Source organism: Propithecus coquereli, unplaced genomic scaffold, assembly GCF_000956105.1.
Source record: "Propithecus coquereli isolate 6110/MARCELLA unplaced genomic scaffold, Pcoq_1.0 Scaffold24, whole genome shotgun sequence".
NCBI classification, from domain to species: domain Eukaryota; kingdom Metazoa; phylum Chordata; class Mammalia; order Primates; family Indriidae; genus Propithecus; species Propithecus coquereli.
The window spans coordinates 4,511,022-4,530,341 of record NW_012147952.1 but is presented as its reverse complement, the minus strand read 5'-3'; the positions used below and the strand labels follow the sequence as shown (position 1 = coordinate 4,530,341).

Genomic DNA, 19,320 nt, shown 5'->3' with positions numbered 1-19,320 from the left:
AAACAGTGTCCATCAGCTGCTGATTGGATAAAGAAAATGTGGTATGTATATATACCATGGAATACTGCTCAGCCATAAAAATGAATGAAATAAAATCTTTTGCAGCAATTTGGATGAAACTGGAAGCCATTATCCTCAGCAAAGTAACTTAGGAACACAAAATACTGCATGTTCTCACTTGTAAGTGGGAGCTAAGTGATGGGCATGCATGGTCATACAGAGTGGCATAATAGATATTGGAGAATCCAAAAAGTGGGAGGGTGAAAGGGGATGAGGGGTGAAAAATTACCTATTGGGTGCAATGTATATTATTTGGATGATGGGTACACTAAAAACCCATACTTCACTGCTATACAATATATCCATGTGACAAAACTGCACTTGTATTCCCTAAATCTATAAAAATAAAAAACATAATAAACAGATAAACAAGTAAATAAATAAACATCCTCTCTAGGTTCCAAAAGGCTTCTAATAACTAATATCATTTTGCCAAGGAGTGTTAATTAATTATAATAAGTGCAGCCATTTTGAATGAGTCTTAATAGTGGGGTTTTAAATTAATTTTGAATGCAGCTGTTTAAGTGGTATTTAACAGGGAGGAAAAAAACATTACTGTGATTAACATTCATGGTATTTTTCGAAAAAGATTTTTTAAAGATAATAAAACATTTCCTCTTGCTATTATCATTCATCTCTAAATATTGATTTAATATGGCTTGAATGTAATCTATGCCTCCCTGGGACTATAACTCAAGTTTGAATCACCAGAAACGGACTGAATGCAAGATGCTACTTGACTATTTAATTAGTCCTGACCCCTTGATTCCCTTTTCTTCAAATAGGTTCATATTGTCTGTGACAAAATTAGACCCCAAATTTGTATTTTTGCAAAGTGCCTACTATCATCAAAATGAATAAACTGTGCATAAACCTATTATTATTTATTGTGGGCCCACTATGTGTTCATTTCTGTGGCCTTCACTTAGATTATTTCATTTAATTCTCATAACAACCCTGAAAGTTAAAATCCGTATCTCTGTTATCCAGCTGAGTAAACTGAAACCAGAGGAGTTATAAATCATACCCTCAGTTATCCTCCAAGTAGTTGCCAAGCCCAGATTCAGTCTATCAGTTGCCAAGATGCCCCTTCCCCCAACGCTAGGTCAGCCTTGCGTACATCAGGTGGTAGCAGCAGTTTCTTCTTTTCTTCTTCAATTTCAGTTTCCCCCACCCATATTAAAATAGCTAAAAAACAAAACAATGACAAAAACCAAAATAATAACTAATTGGTTACTATCTGTAATTTTACCTTAACCATGAATGTTGCTTACATAACTTTTACACAAAGTTACATATATTGAATATAACTCTTTAATCAAAACACATTTATCCAGTACTGTGATCTTGAAACATGCAGTAATTCTTATACTCAGTTCAAGCTAATAAAAAGTTAGACATATCCTTAAAGCAAAAGTCATGATTGAACATTAGGGATGTAGGAAAGCAATGATCTCAAAATTGTTTTCTATGCCATAACATAATGACTTATATTTATGTAATATAAAAGATATATGAGGACTTAGAAATGCTTTGCAAACATTTAATCCTATTAACCTTAAAGTTAATTTGACTAATTTATCTGGCATGATGCTTTTATCCTGTAATTGAAATGGAATTTCATAACATAAATGACATACATATTCAATGCATATGGGTTAGAAAAAATTATACTGGAACTTTTAATTTACCTAATGGCTTTTTGACTGGATTTATATCAGGAAGGAAGGAAGGAAAGAATAAAGAAAACAAGGGGAAAAAAGAAACAAGCAAAAAAGAGAGGAGAAAGCTAATTTGAAGGTGATAGAAGATTTTGAAAAAATTTTGTGTAAATGATCATATAGACGCTCCTTGAAATTTGGCTGAATGTATTCATCCACTTTTGTTTGTGTGGACAGCAGTTTTTTTCCATTTAAAAACACTTTTAGGGAAAAATATTCAGGTAAAAATATTTTGCAAAGATGAAATGATCTTTAAACTACGGGGTACTTGGCATTCTGTAGCCCACACTGTAGTGTTTTCATTTAGATACACGTAAATTAACAGGCACTTTGGTTGAAATGTGAATTTTCTCCCGTTGGTTGAATCATAGATTAGGCTCTAGTGGGATCCCTATTTAAATTCCAGCATGTGCTGAATAGAACTGTATAGAATTTAGCTAGTTTGAGAAATCAGGAGTGAGGCCCATCTGACATTTTATGCATATCTTTTCTTTATCTCATTCTTCCTCCTCAACTTCACCCCTCTCCCCACCGCATTTCCCTTGGTGTGGAGCATAATTCCTGTTCACTTGCTTTGCTTCTTAAGAGCTGCCTTCCCTTCCAGTCTTGGGCAGCTCCACCCCTTCTCACAGACCAAAGTAAATCTGCACAATAATGAACCATATAAGGGAGGAATGACATCATCAGTTAGTGGTCCCAAGCTGTTTTGCACAACATTCACCTTTCATTGTTCTGATGACAGGGCTGGAATGTGACGGTTAATTCCCTGTGGAGTAGGGGGCTGAGCAGGGCCTGCTGCTGTTGAACAAACTTCAGTACCCCCTTATAAAAAACAAAAACAAAAACAAAAGCTACTATGCTTCCTAGTATTAAGGTAAGGAAGTCAAGATCTGTTTTGATTTAAGCAATGTTAGTTACTCTCGTCCATGCGCATTTCATTTGTTAATAGGCTTACTTGGCAGTAAACTCATTTCTAAGTGAAAGAGCATCTTGGAAGTTGGGTTTGGACATTTGGACATTTGTAGAGCCCTGGCTAATCTGACAAGGGCTGTAAGAACTCGACAAGCTTTCAGCTTGCAGCTACAGGTTTCACTGAGTGTGGATGGTGACAACCCTTGAAAGTTACCAGCTTATTGCGACTTTCCTTGATGCCTCAGAATCCTTGATTGGAACCGGCCAAGATGCACCTCATTGTGGTATGAGGAGTGATCCTGTTTTTCTATGGAGGGGAAAAGTAATCTCATCCTACAGAAACCTTGGGGAGTTTGTATCAGAACTGAAAAATCTCTTATCTTACTACCATCAGTCCTACTAATGTGTTCTGAATGCATTTAACAGGCAGCCTTTCTACATACTGCAAATGTATCTTCTAATTTATGGTTTCTTGATGAACAAAAAACTAATTTGAGGTAAAATGTTATTTTCAAAGTTTTCTTGTTGTTATTGTTATGAGGATTTTCTGCAGTTCTCTCTTTGCATGTGTGGAAAAGGCTTGTAAAAGTTGGCAATGAATTAGAATGCATAGCGATCCAAAGAAAGCCGTTTTGTTTGTTCTGAAACACTCAGTGTGGCAGTGATAACAAGAGTAACAAATCAAATGGGAGGTTTGATCTCAAAGTGGGAATGAGATTAAAGTTTGGACTATGTTAAACAATTATGTAAAAAGTTCAACTTTAGTAATTTTTCAAAATGCCAAAAAAACATTGTCTGAGTTCAGCAGAGTGTATCAAAGTAAATAGCTTTTATTTAGTGCTCAGTAGGGCTGGAGGGTACTGTGAGTCTTTCACAAAAGTTCATTTGGCCAAAACCAAATGTTTATAGTGTGATTTCAGATTCACATGACCTGTTTTATAGAGATTTAAAATAAGGGCAGATGGTATGGTTTTCATTTTTGTAGATTTAATTTGTGTAATGTTGATTGTTAATAACGTTTTGTCTCTGTGTTTAAAGTGATGAAAATCTTGAGTTCAACTGTGATGAAAGTCTTGAGCTCACTACCTTGATCTTCCTGAATTCTTAATTCCATGTGACTGAATGAACTTCTGTGTACTTGTAAAACTAAATATCCTTTCCACAACAGAAGGGTGCTCATATTTCTTTTTTTCCTGCATTAACAATAATCAAGATCAATACAAAATTAAGTCTGGGATTTTGGAGTTTTGTTTATTGTCTTAACTTTTTAATTTTTGCATTAGTTTTAAAGTTGTTCCCAAACTGAATAAAATAATTATTAAATAAATGTTAACATAATAATTTGAAAAAAACTTAGTAAAATTTCACATAACCTTGTATTTAAAGCTTTTTAAAAGACCTTTAAATACAATGGCAATAAATTCAACTACCATTTTAAAGAAGCAGAGGTTTACTTTTCTAAGGAAATGAATGCATGGAAATACACTACTATAAGGGATTTATGTACTTAATTAATTTGCGACTTAATTCACATCTCTGTTATTTTCAAAAAATCTTATTTATGAAAATAGTTTCACCCAATAGACAAATTAGATTAATAGTATCTTAATGAAAAGGTTTACAGTAGAATATGTTTTTATATTGTGAGCTCCCATTATGTATAAACTTAATACCATGACTTTTGTCCAGCACTCCATACATGCATATATGGAGTAAAGTGAGGTATATGGCACCTTTGTGGATTGTCTTCAACTTTTTTAAATAGTCTCAGAAAATCTCATTCATGCTGCCAGCTCCTCCCCTCATGTTCTGTGAACCACAGTGCGTACCACAGGGGAGAGTCTCCTCTATTTAAGCACGTGGGAGGACACCCTCACAGTGTGTCCATATCACACAGTGATTTCAGGGACCAAAAAACCTACCTGCCTCTAAATATCCTCCTCACCCTCTGGCTTCCCTAAGGAAATCTCTTCATTTAACTTATTTTCTGAGGGAGAAAGTTTCCTGTGGCAATGCAGCGTGTCTCCTAGATGGATCATCTGATAATTAGGTGTGATGAACATGGGCAACACATTCTTTGGGAATGGGAGGTAGGGAGGGAAGGTGAAGGGACCACCTGGAAGGCCACACATTTAGGTGATAAACTTCTATGGTTCATGGTGTTTTTGGTTCCTAGTGAAAATTATTAGTCAATTTATTCACCTAGCTGAGTCTTTATAAACATCATCAAAAAGAAAGAATATCTGCTTTCTCTTGTTTTAAAAAATATTTTATCTGACCAATCTGAGAGGGTGTTTTGAGAAATATTTTGAACAACTTAGGAAATGTGAAAACACAACAAAAGGCACATCGTCCTCTCTGGGGAGAGGACATATGACCTGAAACCTGAAGGATGACAAGGAAGGGCCCACAGGACTATTACATACTGCTGTCTTAGTTAGTTCAGGCTGTGTAACAAAGTACCATAGATTGGGTAGCTTTTAAACAGCACAATGTTCTCTCACAGTCCTGGAGACTGGAAGCTCGAGAGGAGGGTGGCGGTATGGTTGGGTTCTGGTGAGGGCCCTCTTCCCAGTTGCAGACTGCTGTCTTCCTTGTGTCCTCACGTGTGAGCCAGAAGGAGCTATCTGGGCTCCCCTTTCTAAGGACACTCATCCCATTCGTGAGGGCTCCGCCCTCACGATGTAATCACCCACTAAAGGTTCCACCTCATAATACCAACACATTGAGGGTTAGGATTTTAATATATGCATTTTGGAATTTGGGGAGGATATAAACATTGAATCCATTGCAATTGCATAGGTTGTAGCTTGCGGGCGCATCTGACCAGTGAAAGAATGGGGGCTGAAATCCAGTTCACTCAGCATGAGACTGGTTCCACAGAGAGGAAGTGAACGTTTTTCTAGTTCTCACGAAGTTGCCATGTGGGCTGCACCTCTGATAGCAGGGGAAGGGTATTGGGAAGGACAATTGCAAAAGCCCTGAGCAACGACTTCCTCCATCTACAACCCTACCCTCGGGTGTCCTTCTGTAGCATAAATGGTACTTTTTACATAGCCTTGCAGTATATATTTTCATTCCTAGCACCTAATACACTGACAATGGGGAGGGGGCATTCAACCCATCTTTGCTGAATTATTGAGTGAATTAATGAATCATAGTTATATTGCTATATGAGGCAGGGAGCTTCGTATTAGAGTGTGTAATCAGAAAGCTGCTGCTCGGTGACTCTCAAATACGAGCCTTCTGATGGGCAGCATAATTAGCAGAAAACAGCAGCCCTGATTATGGTTCATATGAGCAAACAACTAACAATTCTCTAGACTTTAATTTTTACTGTGACTGAGAACTATTTACTAGTAATATACAAAGTGATTTATTTTTAACACATTAACTGCCATGTGAGTTGTATTTAACTCATGCTAGTTTTAAGCCCAGGGCCTTATGAAGCATATGAAGACTCAATTCTCTGAAACAAATTCATTAAGTATGTCGTGAGTCACATACAACTCACGTGGTGTACAATGTAAAAATAGATTCTAGAGCCGCGTGACTTGCATATAACTCATGCACAGAAAACAATAAAAAATAACAAATTTTTCATAAATTAGAAAGGATTGTTTTGTTTTTCGAAGTTTTTATTCTATTTTTGTAATAAAACACCATGGAAACACCAGGGAAATTTTTTTTTCCTAGTGTGGCAGTCAATGTGTTAAATATGTATAGCACTTATAAATTTAAATTAGCATATTACTAGATTTTCTTGAAGAATAAATTGGTATTTTACAATGGAGTCTGGCTGCTACCCCCTGTTTGTAAGCACTCACTGAATATGTGCTCACCTGGTAGTAGGAAATCCCATAATCTTCAAGAAGAATAATTTATCAGTCATGAACTTTTCATGGTTTTCAGTTGTTGCCATCCATGCATTTTAAAGATAAATTACTATGGGTAATCAGTTTAGTTTGTTATGGGTTGTCGGGCTAACCCAAGAGAGTTGATAATACATATCCTTGATTTGTAATTTTCAAAAACTACACTTCAAAGCACATGATCAACATGCCTAGAATTATACATAATCCCCTCAAAATTTGATGAAGAGTAAAACTTCATTAGTGATAATTTGCTTGAGATTTGTGCATGTGTGTGTGTGCTATTTGAATTACATGGATTATATTAAAAAAGTAAATGTAATAAAATTGCTAGATTATTTTTAAATTTATAGACTATAGTTTTATAATATAAAATCATGAATATAACTCCAGGGTCTTCTCTTATGAAGTAAAAGCAGTTCAGAAAAACTGTTACAACAGTTTACTGATTTTATTTTCTTCTCTTTCAATTTTTTATCTCAAGTTCTTTTTCAGAGTGGGAATGGGTGAGATAGGCCTTTTGCCCCACTATAGTGATCTCGAGTCAAGAAGTTTGAGATCAGATGCTCTAAAATACTACTGGTCTTCACAAGAGGGGAAGAGAAAAAAATGTATGAGGCCTTTTGGAAACTCATCCCTACTACTAAGAAATACCAAACAAAAACAAAACTCAAAAGTTTGTGCCCTATTAGGAAGGTTCTACCATATCTCCCTATAAAAAATGATTCTCTAGCATTCAGTAATCAGAGCTGGGATGAGGGTGAGGCAAATAAGGCTCTCACCTTGAGTGCAAAGTTTAAGGCCAAAAACTCAGTAATCAAGATATACTATACTTTAATGCACTATTTTTAAAAAATCAAAATTAAAGCAAAAATTCATGGTGAAGAAAATATCAAAATTTCAAATGAGGACAAAATCTTATTGCAGCTACACAACCCAGCCTCATGCACTTTTCTGTAATCTCAGCCCTATGTAGTATATTAGGGACATTAGATTAATTTTAGATAATTATTATGATAGTCACCATCATGAGGGACTGGAGTGATTTGTTAAAAAGTAACACTTCTTCCTGAGTCATTTGGTAAAACCATGCCCTATCATGTTAACAAGCTGCTGAGCCCTATACTATGCTCTAGTTGGGAAAAAATGCATTGTGATTAAAAACTTCAAACTGCATGCAAGCTTGACTCTTTTGAGGTTCATTCATCTTTAATTACTATCATGCCTTCGCTAGTTTTAACCTGCCCTCTCTCTTGAAAGACAGAGAGGCATACATCCAGGGGAGAGTTGAAGAAAAGCAAAAACACTGTGCTGAGAAGGGAAATTAGAATGGTCTGGCTGAGAAACAAATCTAGGGTGACTTTTAGGTGACATCAGTGTTTTAAAATGGAGTCTGATGGAGTAAGATAGGGAAAAGTGACAACATCTTAAGGAAACAAAGAGATAATTGCTGTTCTGGGGCTAATGCTGATAAATTTAGAAAAAGGGTTGAAAAGTGGAAGTGTCAAGAAAGTGGGGAAAAATGTAGGCAGTTGTCCCCTTGAGTCTCTGGGAACATAGATTGACAACTGTTCCGAGGATGGTGTTTATCACAAGAATGGATAATTAGGATAAAGTTAAAAAAAACTCTCACTTACCTCCCCCCACAAAAAATTGGTCTTTAAACAGACAATAAAAGGAAAGATAAATTAACAAATATCTGTGAAAGAGAACAGAGTGACAATACTTTCTTTAGCATATGTTTGACTAGGCATCAAATGGATCCCAATGAGAAAGAAAAAGTAAAAATCTCCAACAAACTAAATTATGTAAACATGGAAAGGAATGAAATAATCACCCACAATCACAGACAAATGTGAGGGTTACATGGCACTGTAAGGGAAGTAAAAATATGACCAGGGACCAAAGTGGCCGACAGTTGAAGGGAGAGGGAGAAGCTAAAGATTACAAAAGGGGATTTAAAAAAAAACCTTTATTATGAAACATTTCAAACATTTGCAAAGATAAAGAGAATAGTATAATGAACCACCATGCAACCATTACTTAGCTTCAACAATTAATCAACTCATAGCCAGTCTGGTTTCATCTATTCCCACTTCCCTGAATTACTTTGATATAAATCTCAGACACATCATTTCATTCATAAATATTTCGATATGTGTTTCTAAAAGATAAGGACTCTTAAAAATATTGCCACGATCCATTATCAAACCTAAAATCTAATAATAATTCCTCAACAACATAACTTTTCCAATTGTCCCATTTTAAAAACAGTTCGAATAAGAATCCAAAAGATTACAATTGGTTCTAAATTTTCTTTGAATCTATTGGTTCCCCTCTCTTCTCTCTTTTCATCTTGCAATTTATTTGTTGAAGAAACTAGGTTGTTTATCCTATATAGTTGCCCACATTTTGGATTTTTCCAATTGCATCATCATGATGTCACTTAGCAATTTCTTGCCCATCTTTCCTGTAAACTGGTAAATATATGAGCTTGATCTGATTCAGGTTCAATTTTTTGGTAAGAAAATGTCATGGGTGGAGGTGTGTAATATGTATACAGTCTGGCTGTCTTTCTTTTTGAGAGACAATGATGAGCATTACCTACATCCATTATTTCACTGGGGACTACAAATGGTGGTATTCTATTATATAATTCTTTATTAATAGTGGCATGCAATCATTTATTTATTAACTGGACTATTACTATAAGAAAAAACAAAGAGCTTTAAATTAAGCAGGAACACGTTAATATCTATTATATATATAAGATATATATAATATATATATTTTTAAATATTAAAGTATTGATCCTGCCCTGTTTTCTGTATCCACTTCCCCATTTCTCCTTCATTTTACAAGCAGAGTGACATCATCTGATTTATCCTTTGTTTTTAAGGATCATTCTGGCTTTTGGGGATAGAACAGACTATAGGTAGGCAAGAGTGGAAGCTGGGAGTCAGATCAAGTGGCTGTTGTAAAATCCAGATACAAGATGATGGTGGCTTGGGCCAGGATGATAGCAGTGGAAGAGATGGAAAGTAATTGGATTTCGGATATACTTTGAAGGTAGAGTTGACAAGATTTGCAGAGGAATTGAATGTAGGGATGTGCAAGAAAGAGAGGACTCAGGATGAATCTGGATTTTGGGCCTAAGCATCTGGAAGGAGTAGTTGTAGTTGACTGACATGAGGAAGATATGGTTAGAACAGGTTCATAGGGGAGGACTGGGAGCTTAGCAGAGATAAAGAATGAACAGCCCAGTGGGTTTATAGCTAATTGAATGACAATGTTCATGCTACTGAATGGCTTGATGTCAGCAGGAGGGAGATCTGGAGAGTGTTTTGAAGGGCTTTGTGCATTGACCTGTCTTTTTATTAGTAACTGGGGTCATTTTGCCATTGACACAATGCTAGGTAAGCTGCTATGTTGGGTGACAGAACAGAGTCAAAGGGTGATCTTGACAATTCTAGGATAGATTGAATCAAGCAAAATGAAGTCAACCTAAACAAAGTCTTGCAACTTTGAGCTGTCCAGGCAATATCTATTTGAGGAATAGCTTGTTATTAAAGACAGTGTTTGTGCAAACATATCTGGCTCAAAATCCAAACCTGCCTCTTCTTAAGATTAAGTCTAATAACTTCCCTTATTTGTAAAACGGTACAGTAATGCCTTGCACAAAAAGTTGTGACAAATGAAATAATTAAACACTTAACACCCTATCTAGAAGACCTTTCCTTCTAGTCTTTATTTATTTTTTTTCAAATTAGGTACTAGCAAATATTGGCATTTGGGATGGGCTTTTAAGAGCCTCTTGAAATAATATTATAACTAGAGATTTTTCTGGGACCTGAAACTTTACTTCCCCAGAACAAGTGTTCTTGTCAGTTCCCCTAACCCCACCTGAAAATGTCAGCCCCATCTCTTTATCTTCCCCATCTTTGCTTTCACCTCTTTCTACCTTAAGATTAATAACCAATTTTATGTTTGCTATCATATTTTAAGTCACTCTGTAATAATATTTGTTTATAAGCTTTCTCTCTTTATCTGATAGCTTGGAACACTTTCTAGGGCTTTTTATTTTTTTATTTTTTTTTATTGAGACATAATTTACATACAATAAAATTCACCAATTTAAATTATACGATCTGATCAGTCTTGACCAATGTATACACCATCAACATCATAGAACATTTGGGTCTATGCTTTTAAAGTCTTCTAGTTGGAAATAAATTTCTGAACATACTTATAAATGACAACTTTGCAAGTTAAAAAATATAATTTTATTCAGTATAAAATGAGAAATGAAGAATACATTTAAGAATAGTTATTAAGAAAAGCAAAAGAATTCTAAAAAAATCTATTTAATCATTTACTTGTCTTCTTTTATCCTCTAAATAAAAGAAATGCTTGCAGAAAACTAAAAACTTGCTAAGAATAAATTTTGTTTCAGGATACTTAGGGCTCTACCTGTAACTGCAGATGAGAATCAGGGTACTTGATTCATGTTTTTAGTCTTGGTCTCCTGGTTTGTTTCCTTTTTATGCAAATATGTTTAGAATCAGGGTGCAGCTGAAGAATGAAGTTGAACAGAGAAGAGAGTGGAGAGGAGGTGGGAAGACCAGTTGGCACAAGCAACACTTAAACCTCCGATTCTCCTCCTTAAATAGCATAATTACATGGAAATGGTGCCCAGTAATGTAGAGCAAATTAATTGTTTGAAGTACAAAATGAAATTGTAACTACTAGAAAATTGTTAGAAAAAGAGCTGTAATATGCCATAGGCATTATGTTTTGTGGATAGACACATGCTAATGCTTTTGAATGCTTGCTTAATGTAAAATGAGGATTTCTAGATATGGGGGTGACATAAAGCGAGGCAGGAGCCTGTCCCTGCCTTCCCAAAACCCTCTTCCTTTGGTGCTCCTGTGTTGTTCCATGGTTCCTTCATTCTTATCTCTCTCTCCTCTTCTCTCTCTGCCTTTGATAGCCCTTTATTGTTCTCTTTGTCCCTTATTTTGGGGCATTTCCCAAAGTTTTTTCTCTATCCTTTCCTTTTTTTCTTTTTATCTATTTTCTTCTTTGGAGATCACAGTTATTTCTATGTCTAAGGGAATATCACCTCACTTATGGAAATAAAAATCCAAGAATCAACAAGCTCAAGCACTGTAAGAGTTCTACATAGGGAGGGATGGCTGACAAAGAGGCCCCGCGATTCCTTGTGATTTTCCTCATTTTTCCTCACATCTCCTCACTTTAATTTCCACTGTTCCTCCCACTAGGTCCCAGGGTGTACTGCTCCAACATTAAAGTTCTGGTCCAACTGTGGATCAAAATCCCTTCCTTAGTTTCTCTGTAGCAGAGGTTAGAATTTTTAAAAAAAGAACTAAAACAAACCAGCAGATAAAATAAAGATGACATAAAAAGAACATAAAACCATTGAGAGAGACAGGAAGCTTTAACTTAGCCTGTTCTTGTTTGGGTTCTAATATTCTCATAGCCATTTATAGGTTAAACAGAGGTTGTTCAACCTCCAGTGCTAAAGGTAGACAGTAAAGAATACCTTGCTCAGTCCTCTGGGAGAGGGTTCCCTCCCCATCTGAGGTTTCCCAGTTGAGAGACATACTTGTCTAGGAGACTGACAACTAGAATGACCACATTCTTCAAGAGAGGCCACCGCTCACTAGATCAGAGACACTAATAATATCAAATTACTGGCCTACTAACAACTGTGATATCCATTCAACAAAAATTTATACTCAGCTCAGCATTGTGAGGAGCTGTAGTTAGCACATCTCTATATAGGTAACTTTCAAATCTGTATTTCTAGCTCAAGCTTATTTGTTCATTCTTCCTCTTGTTTATCCATTCAGTCAATATTTCTTCAGCTCCTCTCATGTGTCAGGCTTTGTGCTAGGGTGTAAACAAGACAGACATGGCACCTGCCTTCATGGAACTTGCATAAACAGAGGTAGACAGGCATGAAAAAATTACGAGTTGGTAAGTGTTACAAAGGAAGACTGCAGAGTATTATGGAGTCCATAAGAAGATCTGACTTAATCGAGTTGGTTGGGGAAGGCTTCCTGAGAAAGTGACATTGAAGTGAATCTTGAAGGATGAAAAACCAAGCCAGGCATGTTTAGGTGTGTGTGTCAGAATGAACAGAGGAGCAAGGAGGAAACACTAAGCAGAGGGCACAGCATATGTAAAGAATGTTAGATTACAGGGGAGGTATTGACTTGAGATGAACCTGCCAAGGAGGTCAAGAATTAAATCATGCTGAATCATGTTATAGCTTTCACACCTCTATTCCTGGAGCAATAGGAAGCCATAGAAAGCAGAAGAGTGACATGATCATACTTACATTTGGGTGAGAGTATATGATGATGATGATAATAATAATAACAGCTAAATCTACTTCTTATGGGCCAGGCACTGTTGTGCTTTTCAGACATTAACTAATATGCACTTCACACAAACCCTGTGAATTAGGTACTATTTTGATGCCCAATTTAGAAGTGAGGAACCTGAGGTATATAGATAGGTTAACTAACTCATCCAAGATTATACAGCTAATAAGTAGCAGAGCTGAGATGTGAGGAGACCGGTCAGGAGGCTGTTGGCAGAATTACTAGCAAAAGATGGTAGAGCTGTGGACTGGGGTGATGACAGTGGGGAGGCATTAGGGCAATAGAGTCAAGATATATATGGGCTGTAAAATGTGTAGAACTTATCTCCAAAGCACTACATTTCTAATTACTTATACATTTCAACTTGACTATCTTGTGTCAATTTTCTACCAAAACCCTTTCCCATCTGTATTTCCTATTTCTGTTAATGGTATCATTATTTGCAATTATTCAAACCTAAAGCCTAGAAATGTTTTCTTTTCTTTTTTTATTTTTTGGAGTAATGGGGTCTTACTATGTTGCCCAGACTAGCTCAAACTCCTGGGCTCAAGCCATCCTCCCGCCTTGACCTCCTAAAGTGCTGGGATTACAGGTGTGAGCCACCGCACCTGGCTGTAGAAATATTTTCGTTCTTTCTCTCTCCCTTCTTGCCAAAAAGTGAGCAGTCACAAAGCCCATGACAGTTACTTTTGGCAAAGTCCTCACAATTCATTCCATCATTCCCATCCCCAATGTCTTGCCCATGAGAAGTCTGAATGTAGGTCTATTTGCACTGAAGGCAGGCCTTCCAAACTGAACTGAGCAACTTTACGTTGGTCCTGGGTCTGACCCCTCAGCTGCACCAAATGGGAAAGTGGGTTTTGGGAGCATACAGAGAATGGACCCTATACTGCTGTGAGGTCCACTTTAACTATGAGATGGGAATGGATTAAGATGTGATAAAAGAAGGTAGGAGGGAGAGCTAATGGGGCTAGAAAGACTGAAATAATCACAGCTAGGAGAACCTGAAAAATGTGGTTTCCTGGAAGCCAAATTCCTGCCAAGGTCATGCTCTAGCTCATGGGATTTCCTACTTCTCAGAATGCTTTCTGCCTTTCTCTGGCTAAAGCACTAGTGCCCCAGGTTTTTACTATCAAAGACAGGATAACAACATGAAAATATTTATTGATTAAACATAAAAAGCACTGAGAGTTTTTCCAGATGGAGGAAATAGCATATGCTCTAGTTCTTATATTTGTTTTAGGGTTTTATTATATCCATGTCTTGAGTCTATGTGTCATTCTTTTTACTTCCACTATTTCAATTAATCTTCAGAACAATCCTATCAGGTAGGTGTTCATATCCCTCCCTCCTTCCTTTACAGGTGAAAAAACTGGGGGTCAGAGAGTTTCAGCGATTGGCCAGAGATCACATAGTTAGGAAGTGGCAGAGCCAGAATTCATATTTGGCTTTGTCTCGCTCTAAAGCCTATGTTTTAGCTGCTCCAGCCCCACTGCCTCTAACAGCATAGAGGCATAGAATTCTCAAAAAAATTAATTTTAGAAGCTTTAACATTTTGAGCTTAGAATTGAAAGCAGTGATGTTTTCAATGAATTCATCTCTGTCAGTCTAGTTAAGGTCAAGAAATTTGAAAATGGCATTTTATGTTGAAAATGTCTTGAAAAGTCTCTCTTACTCTGTGATTCCATGACATTATTTCAGTTGTTTTGACTCCAAGAGAAGATGGTCAGTAAAATGCCCTTTTACACATATAAGGACCACATTTAGGGAAGCTATTACAGTATTGCTCATGTGAGTCTGTAGGAATTGAAAATGATCTTTTCCTCCCATTTTAGGGATTAAGTCATAAGGGCATACTGGTTTTGGAAGCTATGCATTTAGTTTAGAGAAGCTTAGACACAACAATATGCTTTATAAAAACAAATTCTATGAAAAAAATCTTAATGACGTCATAAGAGTCATTTCTATAGTAATTATATCACACCAGATTTAATTCAAAATAGTTTCTAAATGTATGTACAATCATTTCTTGCACAATGCAAATATTTACTTGGTTAATCTAGTCATAAATATGAAATAAATCAGTCAGAATAATAAAGGCACAAAATATATTGAATGAATAAAGTGTCCTTAAAACAAGTAAGTACATGTTAGTGATTGTTTATAACGTGCTTCTCTAATAAACTTATTAATTACTAAAATATTCATATATTCATATGGTGAATATGATAATAATTTTAATTCTGTTTTTATGGATATATAAACATAACTATTAAAAATTGGTACAAGTTAACTGACCAATGCAAGAATGGTAAATAGTTATCCTCGCATATTTATATTTCTTTTTAAAGCTATACATAAACACCATAGAGAAAATGCATTCACGAATGTGAAACATAATAATTCCTGTGGCTGCCACATTTTTGTATTGATAGTAATACAGACTTCCTCTCTATCTAGTTCTCTATCAAAAAAAAAAACGTTTAAATCAAAAAATCCTGTGCCAATTCTGACGTCAACTAAAATCCGTTTATATAGATCAGCTTTTGTATCAAAAAGCCCATCTTACCTTTTCCCTATCAGGTAATATTTGCATACTTTATTTCAAGTGTTGAAAATAAGAAAATCCAAAGGCTCTTCTTTTTGGGCCTTTCATTTAAGGGATTTATGATTTCATGGCCTCTCTTGAAATCATAAGATGCAGAGGTGAGGAGTAAGGATTCTGGAGCCTTCTGGCTGAATTTGAATCCCAGAACTGCCACTTACTTGCTGTGTGATCTTTGGCAGGTTATGTAATATTCCCGTGTCTCATTTTCCTCGTGGTGATGATAGTAGCAATACATATCTCATTGGGATGCTGTTAGGATAAAATAAATACTAATGCCTAGAATACAGAAAACACCATAGAAATAGTCATTATTATTGCACGACCTAAGTTTTACTTAATGGTTATTTTATTAAAGTATAATATACATGCAGAAAGGTACACATAAGTGCTCAGCTTACTGAATTTTCATAAGCTAAACAATCCTGTATAACCAGCATGTAAATTACAAGATAGAAACTAGCACCACAAAAGCCCTCCTTATGCCCCTTTCTGCTCACTACCCCTCTTTAAGGATAACCAGTATCCTGACTTCTTATTAGTTTCATTAATGGCAATTTTTAAAAATTTGATATTATAGCCATCAATAAGAGATTTATTGTATTAGCCTTTTGTTTTTTTTATTTAATATCAAGACTTAAACCTATCTGCTGATTATTCTTTTAACGTACAGTTACATTTTGTTTTCTAGGTTGAAAAAGCTCCTTGAACAAGAAAAGGCATACCAAGCCCGTAAAGAAAAGGAAAATGCTAAACGGCTCAATAAACTAAGAGATGAGCTTGTCAAACTCAAGTCCTTTGCACTCATGCTGGTGGATGAAAGACAAATGCATATTGAGCAACTCGGCCTGCAAAGCCAAAAAGTACAGGATCTTACTCAGAAACTGAGGGAAGAAGAAGAAAAGCTCAGAGCCATTACTTCCAAATCCAAAGAAGACAGACAGAAATTGCTCAAGTTAGAAGTGGACTTTGAGCACAAAGCTTCAAGATTTTCTCAAGAGCATGAAGAGATGAATGCTAAATTAGCCAATCAAGAGTCTCACAACAGGCAACTTAGACTCAAGCTGGTTGGCTTAACTCAAAGAATAGAGGAGCTAGAAGAGACCAACAAAAATCTTCAAAAGGCAGAGGAAGAACTTCAAGAACTAAGAGATAAAATTGCCAAAGGGGAATGTGGAAACTCCAGCCTCATGGCGGAAGTGGAAAATCTCCGAAAGCGCGTGCTTGAAATGGAGGGAAAAGACGAGGAGATCACTAAAACGGAATCCCAGTGCAGGGAATTGCGGAAGAAGCTGCAAGAGGAAGAACACCATAGTAAGGAGCTCAAAATTGAAGTTGAGAAGCTACAGAAGAGAATGTCTGAACTGGAGAAATTGGAAGAAGCATTTAGCAAGAGTAAATCTGAATGCACCCAGCTACATTTAAATCTGGAGAAAGAAAAGAACTTAACCAAAGACCTGCTAAATGAATTGGAAGTGGTCAAGAGTAGAGTTAAAGAACTTGAATGTTCTGAAAGTAGATTGGAAAAAGCTGAATTAAGCCTAAAAGATGATCTTACGAAATTGAAGTCATTTACTGTGATGCTGGTTGATGAAAGGAAAAATATGATGGAAAAAATAAAGCAAGAAGAGAGAAAAGTGGATGGACTCAATAAAAATTTTAAGGTGGAACAAGGAAAGGTTATGGACGTAACTGAAAAACTAATCGAAGAAAGTAAGAAGCTTTTAAAACTGAAATCTGAAATGGAGGAAAAGGTATACAATTTGACAAAAGAGAGAGATGAGTTGATAGGCAAACTGAAAAGTGAAGAAGAAAGATCCTCTGAATTAAGCTGCAGTGTTGACTTATTAAAGAAGAGACTCGATGGTATAGAGGAAGTGGAAAGAGAAATAACAAGGGGAAGATCTCGGAAAGGACCTGAGCTCACCTGCCCAGAAGATAATAAGATTAAGGAACTAACACTTGAAATTGAAAGACTGAAGAAACGTCTCCAACAATTGGAGGTGGTCGAAGGAGATTTGATGAAGACAGAGGATGAGTATGATCAGCTGGAGCAGAAATTTAGAACTGAGCAGGATAAGGCTAACTTCCTCTCTCAACAACTAGAAGAAATCAAGCACCAGATCGCCAAGAATAAAGCAATAGAGAAAGGAGAGGTTGTGAGCCAGGAAGCTGAGCTGAGACACAGATTTAGGTTGGAAGAAGCTAAAAGTCGAGACTTAAAAGCCGAAGTACAAGCTCTTAAAGAAAAAATTCATGAATTAATGAACAAAGAAGATCAGCTTTCTCAGCTCCAGGTAGATTATTCTGTCCTTCAACAAAGATTTATGGAAGAAGAAAATAAGAACAAAAGCATGGGGCAGGAGGTCCTCAGTCTGACCAAAGAGTTGGAGCTGTCCAAGCGTTACAGCCGAGCTCTCAGACCCAGTGTGAACGGAAGAAGAATGGTGGATGTGCCTGTGACGTCGACTGGAGTACAGACCGATGCGGTCAGCAGTGACGCAGCCGAGGAGGAGACGCCGGCTGTTTTCATACGGAAATCCTTTCAGGAAGAAAATCATATCATGAGTAATCTTCGACAGGTGGGATTGAAAAAACCTATGGAACGATCCTCTGTTCTAGACAGGTATCCTCCAGCAGCAAATGAGCTCACTATGAGAAAGTCTTGGAATCCATGGACGAGAAAAAGGGAAAATGGCCCCCCGATCGCTCAGGAGAAAGGGCCTCGAACAAATTCCAGTCCAGGGCACCCGGGAGAGCTAGTCCTTTCTCCAAAGCAGGGCCAGCCCCTGCATATCCGAGTGACGCCAGATCATGAGAACAGTACTGCGACTTTGGAGATAACAAGCCCAACATCTGAAGAATTTTTTTCTAGTACCACCGTCATTCCTACCTTAGGGAATCAGAAACCAAGGATAACCATTATTCCATCACCAAATGTTATGTCTCAAAAACAAAAAAGTGGGGATACTACTCTTGGCGCAGAACGAGCCATGTCCCCCGTCACGATTACTACGTTTTCCAGAGAGAAGACCCCAGAAAGTGGAAGAGGCACATTTGTGGACAGGCCCACATCCCCCATCCAGATCATGACAGTGTCTACATCAGCAGCACCAGCTGAGATTGCAGTTTCACCTGAATCCCAGGAAATGCCCATGGGAAGGACTATCCTCAAAGTCACCCCAGAAAAACAGACTGTTCCAACTCCAGTACGGAAATACAACTCCAATGCCAATATTATAACTACAGAAGACAATAAAATCCACATTCACTTAGGTTCTCAGTATAAACGATCCCCTGGGACTCCAGCTGAAGGAGTAAGTCCAGTTATTACTGTCCGACCAGTCAATGTGACAGCTGAAAAGGAAGTTTCCACTGGCACTGTCCTTCGTTCTCCCAGGAACCATCTCTCTTCACGACCCGGTGCAAGCAAAGTGACAAGCACTATCACCATAACACCAGTCACAACCTCATCTGCTCGAGGAACCCAGTCAGTGGTGAGTAGAAGAGGCTCCAAAGCGCAGGCCAGTGGAGGGAGGGAGAACCGAGTAGTGAGACTAACACAGCACTGAAAATAAAACATAGCATATGTCTCTCACTCTGCCTGGACCAACCAACAGATGTTTCCTAGAGGACAAGCTACACTGAGAAATGAAATTTAAACATGACTGACCTAATATTTTGACACATTGGGCCAACTTTGAGGGAAAATTTCATTTATTCATGGAAATTATGCAGAC

General features: G+C 37.0%; 1 protein-coding gene across 2 annotated transcripts in view; it reads left to right on the top strand.

The window, feature by feature from the left end:
* Positions 1–19,320, top strand: part of FILIP1 (filamin A interacting protein 1) — a 181,891-nt gene that overhangs the window by 145,983 nt on the left and 16,588 nt on the right. For both annotated transcript variants that reach the window (XM_012646072.1, XM_012646071.1), the window contains exon 5: positions 16,272–19,077. In XM_012646072.1, coding sequence (XP_012501526.1) covers positions 16,272–19,077 — 2,806 coding nt within the window. The remainder of the gene's footprint in view (positions 1–16,271; positions 19,078–19,320) is intronic.